This window comes from Pantherophis guttatus, chromosome 4 (assembly GCF_059756535.1).
Source record: "Pantherophis guttatus breed Tessera chromosome 4, ASM5975653v1, whole genome shotgun sequence".
Taxonomy (NCBI): domain Eukaryota; kingdom Metazoa; phylum Chordata; class Lepidosauria; order Squamata; family Colubridae; genus Pantherophis; species Pantherophis guttatus.
The window spans coordinates 27,551,821-27,578,925 of NC_142066.1; the positions used below are offsets into that span (position 1 = coordinate 27,551,821).

Sequence of the window (27,105 nt, forward strand, 5' to 3'; positions counted from 1 at the left end):
GTTTAATGAAGAGAAGGACTAGGGGAGACATGATAGCAGTGTTCCAATATCTGAGGGGTTTCCATAAAGAAGGGGGAGTCAGGCTATTCTCCAAAGCACCTGAAGGCAGGACAAGAAGCAATGGGTGGAAACTAATCAAGGAGAGAAGCAGCCTAGAACTAAGAAGAAATTTCCTGTCAGTCAGAACAATTAACCAGTGGAACAGCCTGCCTCCAGATGTTGTGAATGATTCAACACTGGAAGTTTTTAAGAAGCTGTTGGATAACCATTTGAAGTGGTGTAAGGTTTCTGCCTGGGCAGGGGATTGGACTAGAAGACCTCCAAGGTCCCTTCCAACTCTGTTATTCTATTCTATTCTATTCTATTCTATTCTATTCTATTCTATTCTATTCTATTCTATTCTATTCTATTCTATTCTATTCTATTCTATTCTATTCTATTCTAAGATACATGCAGGTAACAACTACAAAACAAGAGAGGGAATGTGAACCCCTTTTATATTGTTTAGGAAAGTCATAAGCCTCCAATTCTGGCATCTTTGATTTGTATTCCTGGAATTTGGTTTGTATATCCCCCCTCCCAAACAGGGTAGAGCCTCTTAATGAGCATCATTAGCATTATCTCTTCCTGATCATCTTCTTTGTGTTCACATTTGGCTATTTAGCCCCCTGGAGTGGAGGGAACTCAAAAGATCAAAGATGAGATAGGCAGGAGGGGGAGAGATAAGGCTCTGATCAAAAGGTGGAACATATAGTTTGAGAAATGCCAGATACTTTACAATAGACCCAAATAACAGTCCAGGAAGTTAGTCAATGTGGCATGTTTGTGTTATACTATAACTACAAAGGGCATTATATATATATGTCAGTGTCACAGAAAACAAATATTTACAGCATGCAGGTATACAAAGACTTCATATATCATACATATATATGTTGCAGGAAACAATTAGCAAGTTTCTACTAATTCTAGTATTTCAGTATATCTATTTCCTTACAGTAGAATCAAGGTATCCTGGTTGTAGCTCCTTCCAGTGCAGGGAGAGTCACCAATTCTGGCAGACGTTTTGGGGTATTTTTTCCCTCCTCTTGAATGATTCTTTTTTTTTTTTTTTTTTGCATCCAGCCAGAAATTCAACTGTTCGGGATGAAATCCTGCAGTCCCTTGTCTACCTTCTATTGGTAGGATGCTTCTCTTCTAAGCACAAATGCAAAAATTCCAGATTTCCAGAGGAGAAAAAAAAATTGCAGACTACAGGAACCAGGAGCATTACTTAGGTGACTCTGAGGACACAGATAAAATGTGTCCAAGTGCTTCAATGACCCTCTAAAAGGATGCAAATGAACAGCTGTCTGCAAGGAATATAAATCTTTCCATTCCCCACCACCCAGTCAGAGCTGAAGAAGCTTCTTGGATGAGAAGCAAAACTTCTTCAAAAGAAAAACAAGAAAGTTCAGTTGCCTCCTGAAAAAGCACTTTGGGGACAACCATGACCTGGATGACTGAGAATCTCTACAGACAAATGCAAAACGTTAACCCAGGCATTTTCGTTTTTAACCCTGCCAATTGTCTCCTTAGTAATTTATTCTCTCCTTCAAGACTTTGCTTCTACTCAATCCATTCAATCCTTCCTAATATTTGTGCTGTCTGAAAAAGACAATTGCGATGGGAGCTTCATATCAAGTGGGTCTATACATCTTCATACTATACATAAATGACCTTTGCGATCATGTTATAAGCAACTGCATTTTCTTTGCCAATGATGTAAAACTATTTAACACCACTGACAATGCTGCTACTCTTCAAAAAAACCTTGACTTTGTGTCAGAATGGTCAAACAATTGGCAACTCCAAATCTCAACCAACAAATGCTCTATCTTACACATTGGCAAAAAGAATCAAAACTCAAAATACAAGCTGAGTGGACTCAACCTTGTAGATGACTCTTACTCTGTCAAAGACCTTGGAGTATTTGTATCTAATGATCTAAGTGCCAAAGCCCACTGTAACAACATCGCCAAAAAGGCATTAAGAGTTGTAAACCTAATCTTGCGTAGTTTCTTCTCCAGCAATATTACACTACTAACTAGAGCATACAAAACATTTGCTAGACCAATTCTCGAATACAGCTCATCTGTCTGGAACTCGCGCTGCCTATCGGACATTAATACAATTGAGCGTGTCCAGAAATATTTCACAAGAAGAGCCCTCCACTCCTCTGCTCGCAACAAAATACCTTATGCCACCAGACTTGAAATGCTAGGCTTAGAAAACTTAGAACTACGCCGCCTTCAGTATGACCTAAGTGTAGTACATAAAATTATCTGCTACAATGTCCTACCTGTCAATGACTACTTCATCCTCAACAACAACAATACATGAGCACACAATAGATACAAACTTAAAGTGAACCGCTCCAAACTCGATTGCAGAAAATATGACTTCAGCAACAGAATGGTCAATGCCTGGAATGCACTACTTGATTCTGTGGTTTCATCCCAAAACTCCCAAAATTTTAACCTAAGACTGTCTACATTTGAGCTCACTCCATACCTAAGGTCTGTAAGGGGCGTGCATAAGAGTCCCCTAATCATCTTTGTTACTCTTCTCTGCATTATTTCAAGAGTCCCAACATCTTTTTTGTATTGTGGTGACCAAAAAGCAGCATTCCAAATGTGATCTCACCTGTGCAGTATAAAGTGGTGCTATCACTTAATGAGATTTTGAAACTATCCCTCTCTTAATGCAGCCTAGAATTAGAATTAGAACTAAAACCTAGAACTAGAGTCTAAAACTAGGACTGGGACTAGAACAGCTGAACAGTTAGGCATTAGGGCACTCATAAGTTAGGACTTATGACTATTTTTCACACTTACAACCATTGCAGCATCCCCATAGTCACATGATCAAAATTCAGATGCTTGGCAACTAGTTCGTATTTATAACATGTCCCTGGGTCACGTGATCACCTTTTGCAACCTTCTGACAAGCAAAGTCAATAGGAAAGCCAGATTCACTTAACAGCGTTGCTAACTTAACAACTGCAGTAATTCACTTAACAACTGTGGCAAGAAAGGTTGTAAAATAGGGCAAAAATTGCTTAATTGTCTTACTTAGCAACAGAAATTTTAGTCGTAAATTGAGGATTACCTATAGTACTAGACTAGGGCTGTCCAACTCCTGGCCCGTGGGCTGGATGCGCCACACCCACACCCGGTTTAGTGAAGGGGGAAAAAGTCCCAATACGACACATGATGCTGCCATGACGATGTGAGTTTGACACCCCTGTACTAGACCATAACAACTACACTACACTTGCTAAATATTAGACTTAATAACAGAAAAGAATATTTGTAGCTCAGAGTTGAACTATGGAGTCCTTGGTGCTCTCTGAGCTTGGTTGTTTGCTTGCAGATGTTTAAATATCTAACTAGAGAGCATCATATTCAGCTTATTATTTATTAGACTTAATAGAAAGTTGTAAATAAAATAACCTAGGATCACAAACTTCCAGGGAAGGCACCATAGTTTTGTTCATAGATTTACTTTAATTGCTGAAAATGATCAGATCGCAGCATTGTCACATACTGAAAAACTTACTGTTTTCTACCTTTTTTCAGCTTGAATAATGGTTATCAGGCAATTAGAGGCAATTTTTATGAATCTGTTTCCTCTTCAGTAATTAAACTACCTGTGTAGCCACCATAAGGGCAAAAGCCTTTAAGGCAGCTTGGTTAGTTAGCTTCCTACAGAGAAGAGAAACACATATTTCTAAATGGATAGTTTTACCTCCCTCCCCATTCAGCCTTTAGTCACCTATGACAGAGGCCCCCAACCTTTTGGGCACCAGGGACCAGTTCCGTGGAGAGGTTTTTCCATGGACCGGAGGGAATATGGTTTTGCATGCTGCTTGCATCCCACAGATGGGGCTTTGGTTGTTTGCATGGACTGGTGCCAGTCCATGGACCAGGGGCTGGGGACCCCTGATCTATGATAAACTTTCTTTACTTATTTGCTTTAATGGAATTTGCTTCCACCCAAACGATTTCCAGGCTAAATGCTTTGCTCCACCCTGATTCAGTGGCCTTTGGGGGTGAGCTAATGCCTCAGCCTATTCTTCTTACCAATGAAGTGATTTCAGAATACGGTGACTGTGGCCTTGCATCATGTTAACCATAAGGTAATTTATCTGTGGCTTAGCATATTATGTAAACAATGTCCTTTATGGCTTACCATAGTGTGGGAAACTAGCAATTATGGCTTTGTCAATAAATCATGGTGAAATAAAATATATTGAGCATGTCTTGAGACAGTGCAAACAGAAATGTGGGAAGGGGAGGGGATTTCAGCTGGTTTGTGAATCTCTATTACTCATCTTATTTTTGGAAACAAAGCAGGCTAGGGCTTGGTAACTGCTTGGATTAAAAACCAGTAATGATAATGATGATGATGTTATCTATTCAGTTGTGTCCAACTCTTGGTGTGTCTATGGGCCAGGTCTCTCCACATCTTCCAATCTTGCATTACTTCTTTGAGTTGTTCTATGCTCTAGCTGGAGTCACTTTGATGGTGTCCAGCCACTGTATTCTTTATTGGCCTAGCTTTCTTTTACTGCCAACTTTTGAATTTTGGTGTTGGAGAAAATTCCTGAGAATACCATAAACAGCCAAAGAAACAAACAAATGGATCACTGATCAAATCAATCCAGAGGTCTCACCTGAGGTACAGATGACCAGACTCCAATTAGTCTACTTCAGACACATGATGCAAAGACCTAGCTCTCAGGATGTGAGAAACTGACTATCTGAGCTAATGGTTCTCTGCCCCCTTTAAAACCTCTTCCCAGTCAGCTCAAGTGCCCAGCAACCAGCAGCTATAAAAACCCAGAAAAGCAGCTGGGTGTGGTGGGGTGTTGTTGTGCTGGAGTAATTTTGGATGGGAGGGAGGGGTAGTGATTTTTGTTACTCTGTGGTAATAGACCCACTGGAAACAACCTAGGGCTGAGAGACAGAAATACTATTTTTTGGCAATAAGGCTCACAAATTATAATAGCCTAAGTATTAGTAATAGGTAGTAGAAGTGATAATAAACCTGTGAGAAGGAACTGTGAGTAGTGTGCTTGCGTGTGGATTGCCTAAAAACCAAGGGTTTTTTAGGTGTTGGCCCTCTGGGTATTGAGAACCAACTGACTTTGAATACTGATAAAAGAACCTGTGACATTGGAGAATGCCCCAACATCGGTAAAGATGAAAGAAAAGAGAAGAAGAGGACAATCAGTAGCAAGGTGGGTAGACTTAGTTACAAGGCTGATAGGCGCCCCCTTGGAAGACTTGAAAGATCACATTAGGAATAGATTATCCTGGACCAAATCTGTGTGGTCAGTGACAGTCACCAAACTAATGGCACACAATAATTGACGTAGTAGAAGGAAATGTGATTTGATTTTCATAAAAAAGTTCTACCACTTTTTAAAATCATTATTATTTACTAGGAATCCCAACCATTGGATTCAGTTTTATCTTAATAGGCATTGTCCTTTTAATCATTATATGTTATTTTCTTTTTATTTATTGTATCCTGCCTTTATTTTATAAATAACTCAAGGTCGCAAACATCTAACACACCTTCCTATTTCCCCCAGAACAACAGCCCTGTGAGGTGGGCTGAGAGAGAGGGTGACTGGCCAAAAGTTGACTTTCATGGTAAGGTGGGGCTCCAAGGGAAGGTTACTGCAAAATCCCATTTCCTCCCAATCAGCTGGGACTCGGGAGGCAGAGAACAGATGGGGGAGCGGCCAGTCAGAGGTGTTATTTGCTGGTTCTCCGAACTACTCAAAATTTCCGCTACCGGTTCTCCAGAACTGGTCAGAACCTGCTGAAACCCACCTCTGGTCATAGGGCACAAATAAGCAATCAAATCATATTAGGAAACAATCAATATAAATTGTAAGAATACAAGCAACAAAATTACAGTCATACAGTCCTTAGTGGAAGGAGATGGGTGATAGGAATGATGAGAAGATTAATAGTAGTGCAGACTTAGTAACTAGTTTGACAGTGGTGAGGAAATTAGTTGTTTAGCAGAGTGATGGCGTTCGGGAAAAAAACTGTTCTTGTGTCTAGTTGTTCTGGTGTGCAGTGCTCTATAGCATCGTTTTGAGGGTAGGAGTTGAAACAGTTTATGTCTAGGATGTGAGAGGTCTGTAAATAAAGGGGATCACAGGACCCCTGGACCAGGGGTGAAATCCAGCAGGTTCTGGAGAACCGGTAGCAGAAATTTTGAGTAGTTCAGAGAACCGGTAGTGGAAATGTTGAGTAGTTCAGAGAATTGGCAAATATCACCTCTGGCTGGCCCCCGAGTAGGGTGGGAATGGAGATTTTTCAATATCCTTCCCCCAGGAGTGGGGAGCGAATGGGGATTTTGCAGTATCCTTCCCCTGGAGTGGGGTGGGAGTGGAGATTTTGCAGTATCCTTCCCCTGCCACGCCTACCAAGCCACGCCCACAGAACTGGTAGTAAAAAAATTTGGATTTCACCACTGCCCTGGACACTGCAACCTTCATAAATACATGCCAGTTGCCAAGCATCCAAATTTTATTCACATGACCATGGGGAGCTGCAAAAGTCGTAAGTATGAAAAATTGTCGTAGGAGCACTTTTTTAAAGTTTTATTATAACTTTGAACGTCACTGAATGAATGGTTGTTAGTCAAAGACTAACTATATAGACAAGCAGATTGGATCCTTGATACTTAGCTAAGACATCTTGTTACTGAAATCAAGGAAGGTGACATGTTAAGCTAAAGCAGTGGTTAGAGGCATCTGGACAAGGCTCCTGAGTTGAACAAAGTTATCATTAGCATAGCAAAAATCATACCCACAGGATAGTCGACCTATATGATAATGAAGTAAGATTTACTACTAATCAGTTATGGGTTTTATGTGATGGATTTGCTTTGTGGGAATATGTGATTTTGTAACCAATCAGCAATTCCCTCTTGTTTTCTGTGGTAAATTGCATAAAAATAACTAGGCCTAATTTCTGGTGCACTGCTTGGGTATGTAACCCAGAGGCATCCTCTTCTGCTTCTGTACAGAAATAGAAGTTTTGCCTTTCCTTGATCCTGTGAGGAAATTGGCATCTTCACATGCTTAGCCAGTCTTCTGGCCTACTCTGCCTGTCTTGATTTCTGACAAGCTGGATGTTTAAGCGGCTTCTGCGGAAAATACAGTGCTGAAGGTGAGAAAATCTACTCTTAATGGCTCATTCGCACATGCCAAGAGTCACTTGCGGAGGGACCTGAACCGGGCGCTGGATCTTTGCCACCGCCGTAGAGATGCCTGGGTTTCTCGCTTAGGTTTTACGCACAACACCACCACCACCCCCAACTTTCCCAGCTTAAGGCCGTTTTGCTCCTCCTCGGCTCCGCCTCTTCACGCCGCACTTTACAGGAGCGCCTCAGCACCGCTCGCCCACCCGAAGCTCCGGCTTGGGATGCTCAGCTGTGGATGCGGCCACCCGGGCGAGGAAGGTAGAAAGTTCAGGCGGCTGGGGGCTGGCAGGCTGCAGGCCGGCCCGTCGCCAAATCGCCGGGTCTGTTTCCCTCGACGCTTTCCCGCATCATCTCCGCTTGGAAGAAGCGGGGCGGGCTTCCCTCGAGACCAGTTCGGCGAACATCCCAACCTGTCGCGCTCCGAGCGCCTGGGCGCACCGGCGGGGGCGCGCGGAGGTCCTTTGGCGTCTCCAAAGTCCTGGCTGCGCGTCAGCCCAGAGATTTGGAGAAGTGGGGCGGGGGGTTGAGAAAAGAACAGAGGGCTCCTTCATCGCAGGGCAAACAGCCGGGGCCATTTTGGAGTAGTGGTAATGGACTCTGGATTTTCTTTGCCAAAGGCCTGATTTAATGGAGAGGGGGGAATGAGAGGGGAAATGCTATGGATTCGCCCGCCCAGAGCACTTGATTGGCATCGTCATGCTCTTGCTGGTATGGGGGACGCAGAGTTGGAGGAAGGGGCAGCAGGGAAGGGGACACGTGGGGCATGAATTAACGAAGCCCCCCCCCTTTAAGAAGAGGCTGGACTAATTGGGTGCACTTTAGAGATTCCTCACAGGTGTGCCCCAAGTCCCCTGGGTAGGTCCCAGATGCTGCTGAAAAATAACTTTCTGACTCCAGTCTGTTAACGCTATCACCTGTAAAACTGCCTTCCCTCCTGACATTGCTTGCTTTTGACTTTTAAATTGACATCATCAATGCATGTGCAATGGGGAAGGGGTAGCTTGGGAAAGGGGAGTCAGTTAAGATAAAATCCCCTAATTTAGTTTATTCAGGGTCTTTCTATCCTATTATTTTTTGTGTATATAAAGCAATACAAAGCAATATTACAGTGCTTATAGAAAAATAACTAGTGATGTATTTTGATTGTGTTAATTTGAAAGTCACTACACCTAACTTGACTTATGAGCACAATTGGGACCAGAATTTCAATTGCTAAGCAAGCAAGCCAACCAGACCGGTTAAGTGTTAAGTGACTCACACCCAATTCTATGATTCTATTTTTTGGCCGTAGCTGTTAAGCAAATCACTCCTATTGTTGAGTGAATCATGCAGTCAGTAAGTGAATCGGGCTTCCTTCATTGACTTTGCCTGTCAGAAGCCAGCTGGAAATATTGCAAGTGGTGATCAATAACCCCTGGATACTGCAACCATCATAAAGAGGTACTGGTTGCCAAGTACCTAAATTTTGATCGTGTGACCTTGCGGGTGCTGTGACAGTTGTAAGTGCGAGGACTGATCACACTTTTTTCAATGCTGTTGTAACTTCAAATAGTCACTAAATGAATGGTTGTAATCAAGGACTACTTGTAATGGCAATTAAATCTATATCCATTGATGGTTGATGATTTAAATTGTGAAGGCATTGCCAATATAGTGCATAACAAATAATTGGACTTGAATATTACTAAACCAAAACCTATGAAGCTGGGACTGAGCATAAATTGTGAATGTAGCTATTCAATTGTGGAAAGTTCAAAGTTTTAAAGAAAGTCCCACTTCTACTAGGACCTGGTTTCCTTTTTGCTTTGAGCATCACAAACAGAGGGAAATGGATCCCAAGCAAATGGCTGATTGCCAATAGATTGGGAATAGCAGGTTCATGCCAAAATACATTTCTGAGATGTTATGGTGCTATAAAGATTTGCATAGAGTACTATACTTTTCTTTATGCTCAGATCAGTCTTACAAATCTATAACTCCATTTTACAATGCTCCCAAATAAAATAACCCAGTATTAACTACCAACCAGAACTAACCAAAATATGTTGTGAGTTATTAAAGGGAATGTCGGAATGGGTCACATTTAATTAACAGATTATTTAAGAATAAGGGGAAATCTGGATGCAGCAGCCTTCCCCAATCTGATGCCCTCTAGATATGCTGAAGGACAATTCCCTGACTCATATAAAAGGCACATATCCAGCACATCTTAAAGATATCGGGCTGGGAAGGCTGAAATATAGTGCAGAAACTGACTAAAATAAATCCAAACCAGTTTTAGATTAAGTGGGAAGAGAGAAGGAGAAGAGAAAGATATAAGGATGGAAGCATAGGTCCTTATTCAAGGATTTATTCATTTAGTGACTGTTCACAGTTACGACGGTGATGAAAACAAAGGAAAGGAAAGCTGAAGTAAGATCATAAGCACAGTCTCAATTTCACTTAGTAAGCACTTCACTTAACAACCATGTTGCCAGTCCTAATGTGGTTGCTAAATGAGGACTACTTATATAATTGTAAGCCTGCTATTAATTACAGAATTTGATAGTTGGATTAGGACATGGCAGAACCATCACGCAAAGAAAAAAAAATATAGAACTGTCAAAATATTAGGATCTTGGGTTAACAGTTATTTGGGATTTCAGCTCCTGATCCTATTATATATAGAGAGTGATACCTGAGAAGTTTGTTGATAGGCTCCATGACTGGGTTGCTTCACATGTTGTGCTTAACTATAATATAATCTGTCTGGGTTTGATTTATTGCAGGATATGCATGTACCCTGGTGACTGTGGTTCATTCAAGAGTCCAAGAATAATGGTGTAGTTTAGCACAGAATGGGAACCCTGTCAATGGTAGGGAAATAATGATAAAGTTTGATTTTTCTGTGCAAAAACAGAAAGGAGGTGGCAAAAGAGACCTTAAGTTTCTGCCTCCATTGGGCTCTTGTCTTTCACCACAAGGCATCTATCACCAACATCACTCTCTGAGAAGACCCGAAATAAACGTACAGATAGTCCTTGACTTTACAACTATTCATTTAGTGACTGTTCGAACTTACAACAGCTCAGGAAAAAGGGGCCTTATCATTGCTTAGAACCATCATAGTATTTCTGAGGTAACAAAATGCAGGGGCTTGATAACTGGCATGTATTTACAATTGTTACAGCATCCTGGTATCATATGATCACTGTTTGTGGCTTTCACAACTGGCTTCTGGCAAGCAAAGTCAATGGGAGAAGCTGGATTCGCTTAACAATTGTGTGATTCACCTAACAATTGCAATGATTTGCTTAACACTTGTGGCAAAAAAATTGTAAAATGAGTCCCATCTCACTTAATAACTGTCTTGCTTAGCAATGGAAATTTTGGACCGAATTGTGGTAGTAAGTCAGGGATTATCTGTTTCAATGATTCTGGCCTCTCTGGGTCCATCTGTCACCAGCTGTTTTGTTGGAATAATTGAGACACCTTGTTGAATGTTGCTATTGGTCCTGGAAGAGAAGATTCTAAAATGTGTTTTACTTCTCAGTCACCTGAGAAGAATTTGTATCTAGAAAGATTGGATATAAATAACTGTAATTCATAAATACACAGTGTATTGGGTTGATAAGTGTTGACAGTTGTGGGCAGATGGACTGGCTTCCTAGGGATGTTTCTGGTTCCTGGAATAAAATAAGAAAAGGCGCCTCTGCATTGCAATAATTAAAAATAAAATCAGTTTCACCCTCCTTGAGTTTCTCTGCATGAAATAATTTGGCCGGAAGCCAGTTCTAGATATGTGACATATCTTTGCAATAGGCACAGATCTTTTTTTTTTGTTAAGTTCTCTATTAGAAAGAGTAGAGATTCAATAATAGATGAACCATTGTTTAGATTGCAGATCAGGTCCTCATGTTGGCTGGGGAATTCTGGGAGTTGAAGTCCACAAGTCTTAAAATTGCCAAGGTTGGAAACCCCTGGTTTGGAATAACCTTTTCCATCTTGCTTTTCTCTAGAGCCACTCCCATAATTATAGTAGCTGAATACAAACCCATCTGGAGTGCATCAGACTGGGAAAGTTTAGTTTATAGCAGGGGTGAAATCTAAAATTTTTTGCTACCGGTTCTGTGGGCATGGCTTAATTAGTGGGCGGGGCTTGGTGGTAAGGTGACTGGGAGGGCGGGGCTTGGTGGTAAGATAGGTGTGGCCAAGTCAATGTCACTTCTTTGCCCTTTTTTAACCTACAAAACACAACACAACACAACTGGCTCACCCACAATGTAAAAGCAGCTGTGCTAGACCCAAAATGGCCCCGCAACAAGCAGGAACCTCACACAGCCCAAAAAGCCCAAAAAAATAACTTTCACACTTTACACACACACAACACAACACAACACAACTGGATCACCCACAATGTAAAAGCAGCTGTGCTAGACCCAAAATGGCCCCTGCAACAAGCAGGAACCTCACACAGCCACAAAAAGCCCAAAAACCCAACTTTCACACTTTACACACACAAAATTCCACATACAGTTTTGTGAGATTTTGTGTGTTTGTGTAGTTAGAGTGAAACACTACAGAAACTAAATCTCAGAAAGCTGCACAAATAATATTTTATTTTATTTTATTTTTATATAAAAGCAGCTAAATTTAAAACTTCCTAAACTTTAAATGGCTAGGTCTAAAAAAAGAACTAAAAAAAACCCCAATTAAGTATTTTTTTAAAGCTCCCAATGGGGAAAAAAACTTACCCAATAGAACAGGAGTCTCCAACCTTGGCAACTTTAAGATTTGTGGATTTCAACTCCCAGAATGCCTCAGCCAGCTTTGCTGGGAGTTGAAGTCCACAAGTCTTAAAGTTGCAGATAAAGCTGCTCACTGATGAGTTAGATTGCAGGCAGGGAGATTCAGTTGCTTGCTGATGTAATGGATTGCAGGTATTACAGCGTTGGGACCAGCAGCTAAGGTAAGCAAGCTGGAGGCTGGGAGGGTGGGGGAGAGAAAAAGAAACTTTTTCTTTTACATGGCTCTGGCGATCCAAGCTGAGTTGCCTGATTAGCAGGCAACTCAGCTGGGATCGTCAGAGCCATTTAAAAGGAAAAAAAAGGCTCTGATGATCGCACGCTCAGCTAGGCATGGGGGGCGGGGGCAGGGATTTTTGCTACCGGTTCTCCGAACTGCCCGCCACCATCGCTACCTACTTGCCCGAGCCGGTCCGAACCGGGAGCATTTCACCCCTGGTTTATAGGGTTCCATTTATTTTTGGCAAAGAAGAAGAAGGGTGTGGGTATAAGATACTGACGAGTGACAAGTTATTTGATGGGAAGAAAGACAGTTGATCAGTTAGTTATTAATTGGTTTGGATTAAAGGGCTAAATAAAAATTGATGCTCAACCTGATAGTATAAGGCACAGGATTTTGTTTTCTTTTGTTTTGTTTTGAAAGGAAATGGTTTCTCTCTTTGTGAAATTTTATCTCTAGGGACTTCATTCTCAAAGAACGGTAAGCAACATGCATTTCTATGAGTGATGCAAAATTGGCCTCTATGACTGAGACTTCAAGGACTATATAAATATAGCAAAATGGGTAGGTAATTGTATGGCATTACATTGTTCTATCCTTAGGGCAAGCAAGTAAAACTTTAAGCCAATTTCCAGGCTTTCAGTTTTTTTTAATGCCTGGCTGGCAATCTATTTTTACAATATTGCCAGTGTATTTTTACAATCACCAATGAAGTGATTTCGAAATATGGTGGCTATGTTTTTTGTATTTTTGGTGTTTGGTTACTTTTCTGCAAGCTATTTTATGTTCCTGGGCCAGGAGAGACCATGAGTTCTAGTCCCACCTTATCCATGAAAGCCAGCTGGATAACTTTGGGCCAGTTACTCTGCCTCAGCCCAACCCACCTCACAGGGTGGTTGTGAGGAAAATAGGAGGAAAAAAGTGTAATAATACTTATAGAATAATGATAACTAAAATAATAATATAGAAATAATAAAGGTGGGAAACAAACAAGCAAGTAAACTTTTCTACACTACCATTAGATGTTTCCATGTGGTCCCTACAAATCAATCCCTTTACAGGAAGTTCTCATTTAATGACCACCTTGTTTAAATACTCTTCATAGTTATGACAGTGATGAAAAAGTAACTTTGCAACCAGACCTTACATTTATAATTTTCTGGTCTGCAATTCATAGGGAAAGCTGAAGTAAAATCATAAAATCATGATGTTCCGTTTTGCAATCACCTCACTTAATGATCAAACTGCTGGTCCCATTTAATTATATTTTCTGCCAGAAAATTGCTTTTCCAGCCCTAATTAATTTTATTTTTTTGTTGCTGAGGCCAAATTTCTTAAGGGCATATTTGCTATCCCTGTTTCCTCCAACCCTGCCCCTACAGAAAAGGCTAATTTCAGACAGCTACCTGCTTTGAATCTAAATCATATGGTATATTTTAGGAAACCTGAACACTCACTCCATCAACAACATTATAAATGGAGAAAGAGGCATTGAACTGATCTTTGACTGGGTTCTGTTCTCAAAATATTCAGAGTTTCATCATTTAAGGCTTTAAATTCAAGAAACAAATTCCATATGTGAATAAACTATTATAGAAAAACTGCCATCATTCATAGAATAGTGAATTGCTTCAGATACACCATCTTTTAAATACTACTTTTGGGTGTAAGTAAATTCCTGTACTAGAAAGGTCCTATATTGTTTTTTTGAAAGATGCTGTCATTCTCCTGTCATAGACTGTACCAGTTTCTAGAATTGTTCTCCAAATTTACTAAATTTCTCTTTTCCTTCAATCAGCTGTTTGAAGTTATTCCCAGGAAGCAAGGAGTTGTGTGAAGAATATTGGATCCCCAGCTATTACACTGACTGAGGTAGAGATTTTGTTATACTCTAGTCGCACAGTGAGTCAATGGACAATGAGGAGGCCCCAAAAGAGATCTCCACTGAGCATAAAACTCCCAAGCTGAGTTTGAGCCAGTTAGTAGTTCGATTCCTCTCTCATCTTCAAAGCAGAATAAAGCACACCATGAAAACATGATGTGCAAAGGTGACCATTGTCTAAACTCTCCTACACAGTGGTGGAGAAATTAAAATGGAAATTGTGTATGTGTGAACAGAGCTCCTTGCTTTGAGATTAATGAAGGAATGGTGTAAAAACCAAAAAAAATAAAGCAGAAATATTGTAAAGGGTTTTGGGTAGGGAGGGGAGAGGCCTGCTTTGTTTGTTCGTTTGTTTATCGAATTTATATTTTTATTTATTTGTATCCTGCTTTTATTATATTTATAAATAACTCATAGTGGCGAACATATCTAATATACCTTCCGCCTCTTATTTTCCCCACAACAAAAACAACCATGTGAGGTGGTTTTGATGAGAGTGAGTGACTTTTCCAAAAATCACTCAGCTGGCTTTTATGGCAAAGGCAAGACTAGAACTCATGGTCTCCTGGTGTTGGCCCAAAGTCACCCAGAAAATTCAATCTCTGCAGATGATGTTGGCCTCCATTTAATGGCCCCAGCAACATGTGAATTGGTTAGGGTTGATGGGAACTATAACAACAAATGGAAAGCCACAGATTTTCCAGTCTGGATTTTAGTAACTCCATTAGTTGGAAGAATTAGGGAATGTGCATCCTGTTAGGGGACAGTTTCTCTGTTCGGAAGGAAGCATAGGCCTCTTTGTTTCAGTACTACCCTTGCTGCTATTTCTGTGCTATTTCTATGAAAGCTCTACCACCGTTGCTATTTTTATGTCTATGCATTTTTCCTTCCCGTTCTGATTTTTAAAAATGTCAGACCAACAGTTGTGAAAGGTAACCATTTAGGATTTCCAGAAAGCGGCTTCTTGATGGCTGAGGAATTTTGTTGAAGGGAGACCTTCAGACTCCTTGACCTGGAGTTGATTTGGAAGGAAAATCTAGACCAGAGGTTTCTAAGAATGGAGAAAGGAGGGATGTGTGATCCATAGCCCTAGTTATAGCTTCCATCCTGTCCTCTAGGTTGGAAATACTCATCTCACTCGGGGAGAGGGGACGATGAATGAAAGTAATCAACACCAGCGAGCAGGTATAGGTAGGGGTTGCTGCGGAGTTGGAGCAAAGCAAGGTGTGTATATTGGCTGGGCATGAGGTGGATTGTCCCGGGATTGAGGCAAAGTCCTTGTAATCATTGAGTAATCATGGAGACAGACACATGTTAGCTAGCTTTGCATTTTACTGAAATCAAGATGAAAATCTGAATCGAACCCACTGTTCATATGCTGTACTAAATCAAATCCAGATAAGCCAATTTCTGGCTTCTGTGTATGCTCAGAACCTATGGAGTTCCTAGTAAGAATATTGTTTGCATTCCTTAATCATGATGAGCCATGATTTGCTTAATAATCATTAAGGTAAACTACAGATGGCTGGATTCTCATCCCCTAACCCACAAACTATCATTTATAAGCTACATGTAGGAATCGGCCCCTCTGGCTTGGAAAAGAGGCTTTATGACTTAGCATAATAAAGGAACCCAGCCCTAAGTTTTTTTTTTTTTTTGAGAAATGGGCATCCGTAGGGGAACCCATTTCATACATCTTGCAAGGAATATCAAAAGATTTCTGATCAGGAGTCTTTCTGAATTTAAAGATTTTAGAAATAGCATCTGTATAATGACAATTCTTTCCTTTTGTGATAGAATCTCAAATCATCGTCATGCTGTAGAGCTAAAAAGATTGAAGTGATAAAGTACCACCATTTCCACATAGTTTCCTCATAATTTGCTCATAAACATGAATTGTTATTACACAGTTGTGTTTATTTTCTTGCCAGTGGAACTGTCTCTTTTATTTAGCTGCTAGTGAAAGTTTTTAACCAAGAATATTTTTGTTTGCCTCTGCTTAGGATTTCATGAACTATCCATGTTCTATTCAAACAAAATTGTGCTGAAGTTTAACCCCCTTGCTAAGCCATAGTATTATTTGCTTGGCTTGAGAGTTATGTGAACCTATTATTGAGATGTATCTACTGTTGCCTGAAATAATATGTAAATCAATTCCCATGTGATATATTGAGTAGACTATAGTTGAACAAGTCATGGCTTAGCATGTTGAACCTTGTGTATTCCAAGTTTCTTACATTTCTTCCCCTCCCCCAATATTTATGTTTACAGTGAAAGAGAATAATGAAACTTGTGAACTACCCTTACCTTTGGATGAGCCATGCCAAATGGAGTCCCAGACACAAACTCAGCAACAGTTATACTATGGTTTGAGCACCCTGGAAAATTTTGATGGTAAGAAACAATGTCACCTTCCCCTTATAAGCAAATAAACATCCTTTAACTGTGTCTTGGACGACATAGGCAGAGGACCTCAAGGCAACCCATTTCAGCCACTGGGAACGGGAAAATGCTCTTCTGTTTCCTCCCTGATTATGCCAAGACTGGAAAATTGCTAAGAAAAATTACACCGTCACCATCAGGGAAACTGCAGTAGAAAAGGGTACTTGGGGTATCTTGGAACCAAGGCTGCATAGCATGAAGGATTCTTTCTCCAGAAAGTGCTGTGGGGGCGAGTGAAGGCACAAAGATAGCACTTATTTGCAGTTAGAAGTGGTGTTTTTTTCTTAGTCCGAACCCAAGTACAGATAGTAACAATGTCCTGTTTAGTGACCATCCAAAGTTATGTCGATGCTGAAAAAATAACTGGTCCTCCACACTTATGACTGTTGTAGTGTCCTCATGGTTGTGTGGTTGAGATTCATATGCTTTGCAACTGGCAGGCTTTTATGACCATTGTGGCATCCTGTGGTGATGCCATTTGCGCATTTCACAGTCAGCTTCCAACAAGCAGAGTCAACAGAGAAGCTGGTAGTAAAATCACAAATAGCGATCTTGCTCAACAATCTGCGATGGTTTGCTTAGTGGCCTTAGCAAAATGAAATTGTAAATCTGTCGCGGTCATGTAATGCCTTGCTTAATGACTGCATTGCTTACTGATGGTTGTTAACCAAAGGCTAGTTGTTACATTGTTGTTAACCAAGGACTAGTAATGCATAGCCTTAATAAATTTCTATAAACCTGGGGAATGGGGAGGGAGTGTTGTTCTACATAATCCTTGTAGCTGCGAGAGACTGTAGTTTCCTAGGAGAGCACGTGTTTTCTAGGTAGAAATTTGCACAACAGACTAAGCTGCAGTGTGGTTTGCTATTTTGTGATTCAGTGTATTAGGCAAACACTGCTTTTATCTGATATGTTACAAGGAAGGGGTTTTTTTGTTTTTTTTTTAGCAGGAACAGTCAGGGAATCTCTGCAGACTGCCTATGTTAATTCTGTATTTCATTAAATTGTGGAAAAATAGCTTTGAATCATTATCCTCATTAATAAATGGACAAGTAGCATGTTTTTGACTCTTTGTTTAATTGAGGTCTCTCTAGTTTTAGGACATATGTGCAGACCACATTTCTGATCACATTTATGCAGAAATATTGAACATTCAACAGCGCTCACAAACTTTAAGCACCCCCGTATTATACCCAAACAAATCAGCCACATCATGGCTAAACCTGGTGGCCTGATTCACAGTGCATTCTAAGAGAATGATTGGATATCCCTACAAGACACTGTAGACTGCCCTAGACTGCCAAACTGTTTCAGCCTAACCTACAGCTTTGCACAAACCCAGTTCAGCCTGTTGTATGAATGGAGCCCTGTGTTACACCTTTGGTTGTGTCTTGGGTGTTTCAGAGAGGCCAGCTCCTTCATTGACTTTGGTGACCAATATGAAGACCCAGTTACATATGGCATTGGAAAGGAACTCTTGGCTGCAGAAGAGAATTGAAGATCTGGAAGAAGAACGAGATTTTTTGCGCTGCCAGCTAGACAAATTCATCTCTTCAGCCCGCCTGGATGCTGGTAAACGTTCTGGAGGCTAGTGGAGTGGTTTTGCTGGACTAGTGGAAAACACTTTATTGGAAAGAATAATAATCTAGAAATAAAATGAGGAGTGGAGGATGAGTGCCAAGACACTTTGGCTCTTAAGAGAAAGGGGGAGGAACAATTTAGGATAGGGATTGACCATTGAAGTAGGCATGAGACTGGTTGGGGAATTCAAGATGTTGAGGTCCACACATCTTCAAGCCACCAAGGCTAAGAAACACTGCTCTAGATAATGGGGATCATGTGCATTGTAGTCCAATCAGGAGCAGTTCTGATTGGAGTTGATAGACGTTGAATTTAGCTGCGCTTGGAGAACCATAGGCTGATTATTATCCCTATGTAGTATATGGTATCACACGTTTGTGATTTGGAGGAAATTGAGCCGGATAACCCAGGTGAGTGCTCTTGAGTTTCCCATCTCCCTGGCCAGCTGCGATTCACTTAGCCTTTCACTCTTCCAAACTAGATGATCACTGCTGCAACAAACAACTGCCCCGGAGATTGGAGATATTGGAGGGCCGAAATGGGGACATGACGGATGATGACAGCATGGGCTCCTGCATGGCCACCAGTCCTGAAGAAGGAGGTTCTGTGGAACACAAGAAACTCAAGGCAGGGTTAAACCGGCGACGCTTTGCCAAACCTAAAATCCGGGAGAGGCAAAGAGGTAAGTACTGAGGCTGCAAAGGTTTGGCATTAAAAGTTATAGTATTGTCTCTCAACCTTATCAATTTTATGATGCATCTATGTGAACTCACAGAATCCCCCAGCCAACATACAAAGACTGAGCAACACTGAGTTATAGTATTGTATGTTATATTTATAATATGTTATTCTACTGTACAGATAGTCCTCGACTTATGATCATTCATTTAGAGATCATTTGAAGTGACGACATATGACTGGTCCTCATACTTATAACTGTCATACCATGTAGCAGCCCCATTGTCACGTGATCAAAATTCAGGCACTTGGCAATTGGCGTGTATTTACAACAGTTGCAATGACCTGGGGTTATGTCACCGCCATTTGCAACCGCCCAGCTGCTATGTTCAGGGTGACCCACTCCCTTCTTCGGGGGGAGTGCGGGAAGATCCCTTGCAGGGTCGAGCTGAGGATTTTGTGCAATTCCTGCATGATAAAGTCGCTCAGATTCAGGAAGGCTTGGACTCTGACTCGGTGAATCCAGGGGAGGAGACGGGGGTAGGTCTTGAGAATATTATCTGGGAAGAGTTTGATCCTGTGGCTCCTGAGGACGTGGACAGGATTCTGGGGAGGATTAGTGCTGCCACATGTTTATTGGACCCGTGTCCCTCCTGGTTGGTACTGGCCTCCCGGGAGGTCACACGAGGCTGGCTCCAGGGGATTATAAATGCTTCTCTGAGTGAGGGCACCTTTCCCACCGCCTTGAAAGAGGCGGTGGTGAAGCCCCTCCTCAAGAAGCCATCCCTGGACCCAGCTATATTAGGTAACTACCGTCCGGTCTCTAACCTTCACTTTGTGGCGAAGGTTGTTGTGAGTGTGGTGGCACAACAACTTTCCCGATACCTGGATGAAGCTATCTATCTGGACCCATACCAGTCGGGCTTCAGGCAGGGGTACAGCACAGAAACGGCATTGGTCGCATTGGTGTATGATCTCTGGAGGGCTTGGGACAGGGATTGCTCCTCTGTCCTAGTCCTATTAGATCTCTCAGCAGCTTTTGATACCATCGACCATGGTATCATGCTGCAGCGGTTGAGGGGGTTAGGAATAGGAGGCACTGTGCTTCGGTGGTTCTCCTTCCTCTCCGACTGTTCGCAGTTTGTGTTGGCAGGGGGGCAGAGGTCGATCTCGAGGCGCCTCGCGTGGGGGGTGCCGCAAGGGTCGGTCCTCTCGCCCCTTCTGTTCAACATTTATGGGAAGCAGCTGGGTAAGATCATCCGTGGTTTTGGGGTGAGAGTCCATCAGTACGCTGATGACACTCAGTTGTACATCTCCACCCCAGACCACCCCAATGATGCCCTTGATGTGATGTCCCGCTGCCTGGAGGCCGTGCGGATCTGGATGGGGAGAAATAGGCTCAGACTCAACCCTTCCAAGACCGAGTGGCTGTGGCTTCCGGTGTCCCGATATAGTCAGCTAGTGCCATCGCTGATTATTGGGGGTGAATCTTTACCCCCCACAGAGAGGGCTCGCAATCTGGGTGTCCTCTTGGATGCACGGCTGTCTTTAGAAGAACATATGATGGCCGTGGCCAGGGGGGCTTTCTATCAGGTTCGCCTGATCTGCCAGTTGCGGCCCTTTTTGGACCAGGACACCTTACGCACGGTCACTCACGCCCTTGTCACCTCCCGGCTGGACTACTGTAATGCTCTCTACATGGGACTCCCCTTGAAGAGCACTCAGAACCTCCAGCTGGTCCAGAATGCGGCCGCGCGGGTGGTTATGGGCGCGACTCGTTGCGCCCATGTGACACCTCTCCTGCGCAAGCTGCACTGGCTCCCAGTGGTCTTCCGGGTGCGATTCAAGGTGTTGGTTACCACCTTTAAAGCGCTCCATGGCTCAGGTCCTGGATACCTTTGAGACCGACTTCTGCCACCAGTAGCCTCCCACCGGCCAATTCACTCCCACAGAGAGGGACTCCTCAGGTTGCCATCGGCCAAGTTATACTGGCTGGCGACACCCAGGGGAAGGGCCTTCTCTGTGGGAGCTCCTGCCCTGTGGAACGAACTGCCCCCGGAAATACGCAAGATCTCCGACCTCCGTGTGTTTCGCTGTGCCCTTAAGACCCTGCTGTTCCACCAGGCAGGGCTATCTATGTAAATGATTTTTAAATTGGTCTTTTAAATTTTGGGTTTTAAATTCTGGCCGAAATTGTTTAATACTTTTAACTATTTTAAAACTGTGGTTGTATTTTGTGTTTTTAATTGGCTGTACACTGCCCCAAGTCCTTCGGGAGGGGGGCGGTATATAAATTAAATTATAAATAAATAAATAAAAACCTTCCCAGCCAGCTTCTGACAAGCAAAGTCAATGGGGGAAGCTGGATTCGCTTAACGACTGTGTGATTCACTTAACAACCACAGTGGTTCGCTTAGCAACCATGGCGAAAAAGGTCATAAAATCAGGTGTGACGCACTTAACAATCACCTTTCTTAGCCAACAGAGACTCTGGTCCCAATTGTGGTTGTAACTTGAGGATTACCCATATAATAAAATAATAATTTGCAAGCTATGTAGCACTTCCAGTTTGATCTCAAAAAAACTATTTGGAACTATAAGAGCAAGAAACCCGGAAGACAAACAGGCAAGGGGGTACATGCCAGGCAGCATGGTTTCGTGTGCCATTTTGGGCACATGTGCCATAAATTCGCCATCACGGGCCTAGAGCATGAATACCTGGCAGAACTCTTCACTTGGGTAAACAGTGTCACATGGTGCATTATAAATACAATTAAAACCTCCATGTAATTTAAGTGAAAAGACAATAAAAATGGAAATAAGAAACTGCTTTATTGTAAATCCACCAGCAGACAAATGAAAGATGAGCATATATTCATTCCAATATTTTCCCTTTATAATTAACAAAGGTAATAATTACAAGCATATTAGATAAGTTGCAACATATATTTATATAATTTACTTATTATTCTGCAAATGACTTGACATACCTAATACTCCTTCCTCTTCTTTTCCCCGCAACAATTGGAAGAGTTTTTTAAATTAATACATTAAATATATCCCTAATTATGATTGCAAAGAAAGATTGAAAACAGCAAAAGAGCATGTTTGTAACCTTGACATGAAATAGGATTGTTCTTGAATGTCCCCTTAATTTTTACTGTCCTTGAATATTGCTTCCTACATTGGGAGATGCTTTTCTAATACAGTGTCAGTGAGATACTGGAAAAGAAAATATATACAGCAGAAATGCAACCAAGCACCTGACTATCAGTTGCTAGGTAATATGTATATATAGGTGTGAAGCTTAGCGTTCTCCTATTTTTGGCTTTTTGGAATCATCTCATTAGCTGCTATGGGAACAAAATCCTGAAATAGACAATTTTGATTTGATCCAGCTGAACCTTTACAGTATTATAACAGAGATTTTATGATATTATAGTATAGGTCTTTTTTATTTTGAGGAAAGAAAGGAAGAAGTAGGAAGGATAATCTAGAGTTGTGATGGCTAACTTTTTTCCTGTCGTGTGCCAAAAGCGGGGGGGTCATGCGTGCATGTGCCCATATCCATAATTCAGTGTGCCTCGCCCCCTGTGCATGCACATGCCAAACCCCCCCCCGTGCTCACCCCGCTTTCGGCACACGATGGCACTGTGGGCCCGCAAGGCCAGTTTTTTGCTCTCCCCAGGCTCCAGAGGCTTTCTAGGAGCCTGGGGAGGGCGGAAACGGCCTTCCCCACCCCCCTGGAGACCATCCGGAGGCCAGAAACGGACAATTTCCTGACTTCTGGTGGGCCCAAAAGGCCTGAAAATCAGCTGGCCGGCGCACACATGCACACTGGAGCTGAGCTAGGGCAATGCTCACATGCCCACAGATATGGCTCTGCGTTCACCTGTGACACGTGTGCCATAGGTTCGCCATCACGAATCTAGAGTGTGAAAAACAAGGATCTCTACAGAAGGGGTGTCAAACTTGTGTCGTCACGTGATGTATCAGGATTTTTTTTCCCCTTTGCTAAACCGGGCATGGCTCTGGCCAGTGCCTGATGCATCCGGGCTGTAGGCCACAAGTTTGACAGTCCTGCTCTACAGTATTGCAAGGTTGGCCAACCGAGCATCTGAAACATTTTCCATTCTTCACAGCCCCAACCAGTATGGGCAGTGCCAGGTATTGTGGGAGCTTTCATTAAAATGTTTGTAAGAGATACCTTGTTAAGATGTATAGAAACAGGGATTTTTGATTTAGTTTTTTCAAATCTTCTCACATCAAAGCCTCTTGGTAAACAGATATAATCTGTTCTTCTCTGCTCTCTCGACCCTCATCTTGCCCTTCCCTTCCCTCTATTTTGATCCATCCCTAAACTACTCACCATCTTATTTCCTATTATTTCTGATCTTGACAATTGTGATATATGCTTCCTGCTTGACTTTTCTTTCCTTCTTTTTGCAACGTATCTTCTCTGTCCCTGTCTTTGTCTTTTCATATCTATGGACATTTTCAACTACAAATGTTTTTGTTTTCAATCTGATCCCTGATTTATTTTCTGCCCTTTGCCTTGCCTGTCCTGCTGATGTATACGGCCTATTATAACCCTTCCACCTCATGTCCTTATCTGCTTCTCCATCCTGTTGCTTTCTTGCCTTAATGGCAATTTTTCATTTCTTTCATCTTGGCTTTCATGAGGTCTGGTGTTCACGAGGTGCTGCTCTTCTCTTTCTGCATTTTGCTGCTCAATTACACTGCTGTTTGTCTCTATCCTCCATGGTATTTTCCACCTGAACCCAAACTCACCATACAGTCAAGGATGTGGATGGAGTCCTCTGCCGGTATAAGAAGATCCTGTACACTTTTCAGAAGATGCAAAGCATGAGTCGGGCCTTTGAACACCATCGGGTGGACCGTAACACTGTGGCCTTGACCACCCCCATAGCAGAGCTCCTTATTGTTGCTCCTGAAAAATTGGCTGAAGTGGGTGAGTTTGACCCATCTAAGGAGCGTCTGCTTGAATATTCCCGACGATGTTTCATGGCGCTAGACGATGAGACACTCAAGAAAGTCCAGGCTCTCAAGAAAAGCAAGCTTCTACTGCCCATCACTTACCGCTTCAAGACAAAAGCAGACTCTCCTGGCTCAGCTGCTGGCAACTCTGTCCCTTCTCCTGCTGCGCCACCCAAGCAACTTCTGCCAATTGCTGAATGCTACAAGCGATGAATCCTCTCCTGCAGTTACTGCTAGAACCTATGTTGCCAGTCCTTTGAGCTCTTTCTCTGTACCTCCTGCCCCCTCCATTACTCACCACTCTCACAGTGTTTCCTTGAGTTTTCCACCATGATGCATAACAACTTCCCACCTTTTCCTAGGTTTAAATACTGAATGAATCCACCATTTCACAGGAAGGGCCAGTTTACAAAAAGGATCTGGGAGTGGCTTCCTAGGATTATTACTTGACTATAGATCTGCTCATCTATGCTTCCCTCTTTAAAGGCTTCCCCACAGCTACAGGATTGTTTTCATTCTCCCTCCTTCCACCTGGGAGTTTGGCCAGAGGATAAACAATGGCAAAGGAGGAGTTGGCAGCCATAATAAGTCCCATCCCACAAACAATAACATCATGGATAGATTGATTGGTTTTAATTGTTGCACAAGTAACTTGAAACAACTATGTTAGCATTAGCATTTAGACTTATGTATCCCCTCACAGTGTTTTACAGCCCTAAGTGGTTTACAGAGTCAGCATATTGCCCCCAACAATCTGAGACCTCATTTTACCAACCTCGGAAGCAGAGATGGGTTTCAGCAGGTTCTGACCAGTTCTAAAGAACCGGTAGCGGGAATTATGAGTAGTTTGGAGAACCGGTAGTAAAAATTCTGACTGGCCCCGCCACCATCTATTCTCTACCTCCCAAGTCCCAGCTGATCAGAAGGAAATGGGGATTTTGCAGTAACTTTCCCCTGGAGTGGGGTGGGGATGGAGATTTTACAGTATCCTTCCCCTGCCATGCTCAGCAAACCACACCACACCACGCCCACCAAGCCACGCCCACAGAACCGGTAGTAAAAAATTTTGAAAGCCACCACTGCTTGGAAGGATGGAAGGCTGAGTCAACCTTGAGCCTGGTGAGATTTGAACTGCCAAATTGCAAGCAGGCAGCAGCAGTAGCCTGCAGTACTGCATTCTAACCACTGTGGCTCTGTTAGTTTATTAACTGATGGCAATTATAGCCTTGCACATAAAATATAAAGCCACACATTTTTAAAAATAAACTTCTGTCATTTGGGGTATATCAAACAAATTATATAACAAGATGGTAAATGTTTGCAAAAATATCTATCAGCAGCAGTATGTTCCCAACCTTGCTAGTTAGGCTGATTTGGTTTTACCTTAAGGGCAACCACATAATTAATAGGTTAAATAACAGTAACCTGAGGGAGAACCTCAATGAGAGCCAAATTACTATAACCAACAGAAGTTATCCATTTCTAAAGTGGAAGAGGGAAGATAAAGTTGCATGATGCACTTTTGTAGTTTTACCTCTCCTTGCTTGAAAACCTTTTCTGTGTTTTCTGAGCTGTTAGCAGGTGCTACTGGTACTGTACTGGTTCCCTTTTTTGCCACTATTGTGGTTATCTTTATTCCATTTTCTCTAGTGTTGCTATGATTGGAAGAATTGCAGAATTGGGCTGCCTCTGCTTTCCTATTGTCTCCCAAAGATACTCACATCCTGAGCCTCTACCACATTTTTTACTTCATAGTTTTGGAAGGTATTGCTTAAACCTTTTCCCTAGCTATTGTCCTATTCCAAGCTCTCAACTGGTTTTTTCTGCTGGCAATTTTATACTTTTTTTTTGCTTCTCTCAGTATGTTAGTGAGGAAGTGTATTTGAATGCAAGGACTTGAATTATATGATGCATTCCTTGAGGACGCTTCCTTTTTATTCAGTGTAATTAGAAAACTGTTCCCACTGTGCCTGTAATTTCTTTATCTCCAATGCTTTTTCTGTGTTAAAAAAAGAAACTAAAAAGAAAATATTAAGCATTTTATTAAAATGCAATTTAAATTAAAGAGAACATTTTGATATAACATTCTGCACTGTGTATTTTTTTACATAACCTTGTATAACACATTACAAAATGGGACAAATGTATAGTCTGGGAAAACAAATGTATGAACTATTAGAGTGGACAAGTCCAATTTCCTTCATTCTCCGAGAGTGTTGTGGACTTGTTCAGTTGATTTTCCTCTGGTAAGATGTGAGCACTAATTATTTTCCCAGTTAAATTTGTACAAAAATGGGATTTAAAAGTGTATAATAGTATATAATATATATCACTTAGAAGTTTCCTAAAAGACAGAAAATATGTTTTAAAGTGAGAGCATAGTAAGTTCAAGAGGCAATTTGCAAATAAGTGGTACATTAGAAAAAAAGAAATAGGTAATACTTTTGAATTTGCTAAAAATTCATAAAGAAATGGGGAAACTTTCATGCTGATAAAATTCAACATGCAGAATGAAAGTATAATCCTCTTAAGAAAATATGCAGGAAAATACACCATAAAGTAGCACAGGGTGGTGTTGTAGACAAAATTAAGCTAGATTTTCAGGGAAAGACCCCAGGTTTCACAAGCTTCAGGAACATGTCTGCTCCCCTTCAAAAATATAAAAACCACTAGGACTGATGATGTTACCTAGTTAGGGTAATGAAACATCTGCAAGAAAACAAGGTCAGAGAGCACCAAGGACCCCTCATATAAAAACCATTATCTGCCTATAGCATTAATTAGCAGAATCCTTGTGAAAAAGTGGAAAATTAGAACAGTTGGCCTAGAAAGAATACTGTTTATGAATTACATTCCTACACTGCAAGCATTTTGGTAAAAGTTCAGTGCCACCTGGTACAAAAATCTACCAGGTGTGCATTGTCTACATTTTAATTTCCATCTTTATTGAACGAACCATATTTTGTGGGTTCGCGTGACACTCGACACACACCGAATTTGGAGGGGTGGGGGGAATGTGTGATTTAATATGCCCTGCAAATATAGCTGCATCCATGCAACACGTTAAGTATCTTCCGTCTTTTTTAACGCCACAGTATGCTATATAAGCCCAGCATGTGAAATTATTCAGTGTTTAGTATATTTCACAATTGAAAACAATGGGTAAAAAAAAAAAAAACTACTCTCATTCTTCCGCTATTTTGTACGTTGACATCGAAAGCTCAGCCACCGTACAAGCACTCTGTAAA

The 27,105-nt window shown here is 41.8% G+C and overlaps 1 protein-coding gene across 8 annotated transcripts; it reads left to right on the forward strand.

The window, feature by feature from the left end:
* The first annotated feature begins 7,410 nt into the window (after positions 1-7,410).
* On the forward strand, positions 7,411-25,940 carry CCDC106 (coiled-coil domain containing 106). 8 transcript variants are annotated; one of them, XM_034419584.3, is made up of 8 exons: positions 7,421-7,530; positions 12,736-12,840; positions 14,075-14,148; positions 15,277-15,382; positions 16,430-16,552; positions 18,005-18,172; positions 18,663-18,863; positions 23,658-25,940. In XM_034419584.3, the coding sequence occupies exons 4-8, from the start codon at positions 15,313-15,315 to the stop codon at positions 24,068-24,070; spliced, it is 975 nt and encodes a 324-aa protein (XP_034275475.1). In that variant the 5' UTR covers positions 7,421-7,530; positions 12,736-12,840; positions 14,075-14,148; positions 15,277-15,312; the 3' UTR covers positions 24,071-25,940. The 8 variants fall into 8 exon arrangements, with proteins under 8 accessions (XP_034275480.1, XP_034275482.1, XP_034275475.1 ...); XM_034419585.3 differs by lacking the exon at positions 7,421-7,530 and adding an exon at positions 7,640-7,859; XM_034419589.3 differs by lacking the exon at positions 15,277-15,382 and having other exon boundaries at positions 7,411-7,530.
* The last annotated feature ends 1,165 nt before the right edge of the window (positions 25,941-27,105 follow it).

Excerpts from the sequence above, each read along its gene's own strand:
- CCDC106 (XM_034419584.3), top strand. The coding sequence starts at position 15,313 with ATGAATGAAAGTAATCAACACCAGCGAGCAGGTATAGGTAGGGGTTGC. Across the intron at positions 15,383-16,429 it reads CGGAGTTGGAGCAAAGCAAG|TGAAAGAGAATAATGAAACT; the intron begins GTGTGTATATTG and ends TTATGTTTACAG. Across the intron at positions 18,864-23,657 it reads AATCCGGGAGAGGCAAAGAG|TCAAGGATGTGGATGGAGTC; the intron begins GTAAGTACTGAG and ends CTCACCATACAG.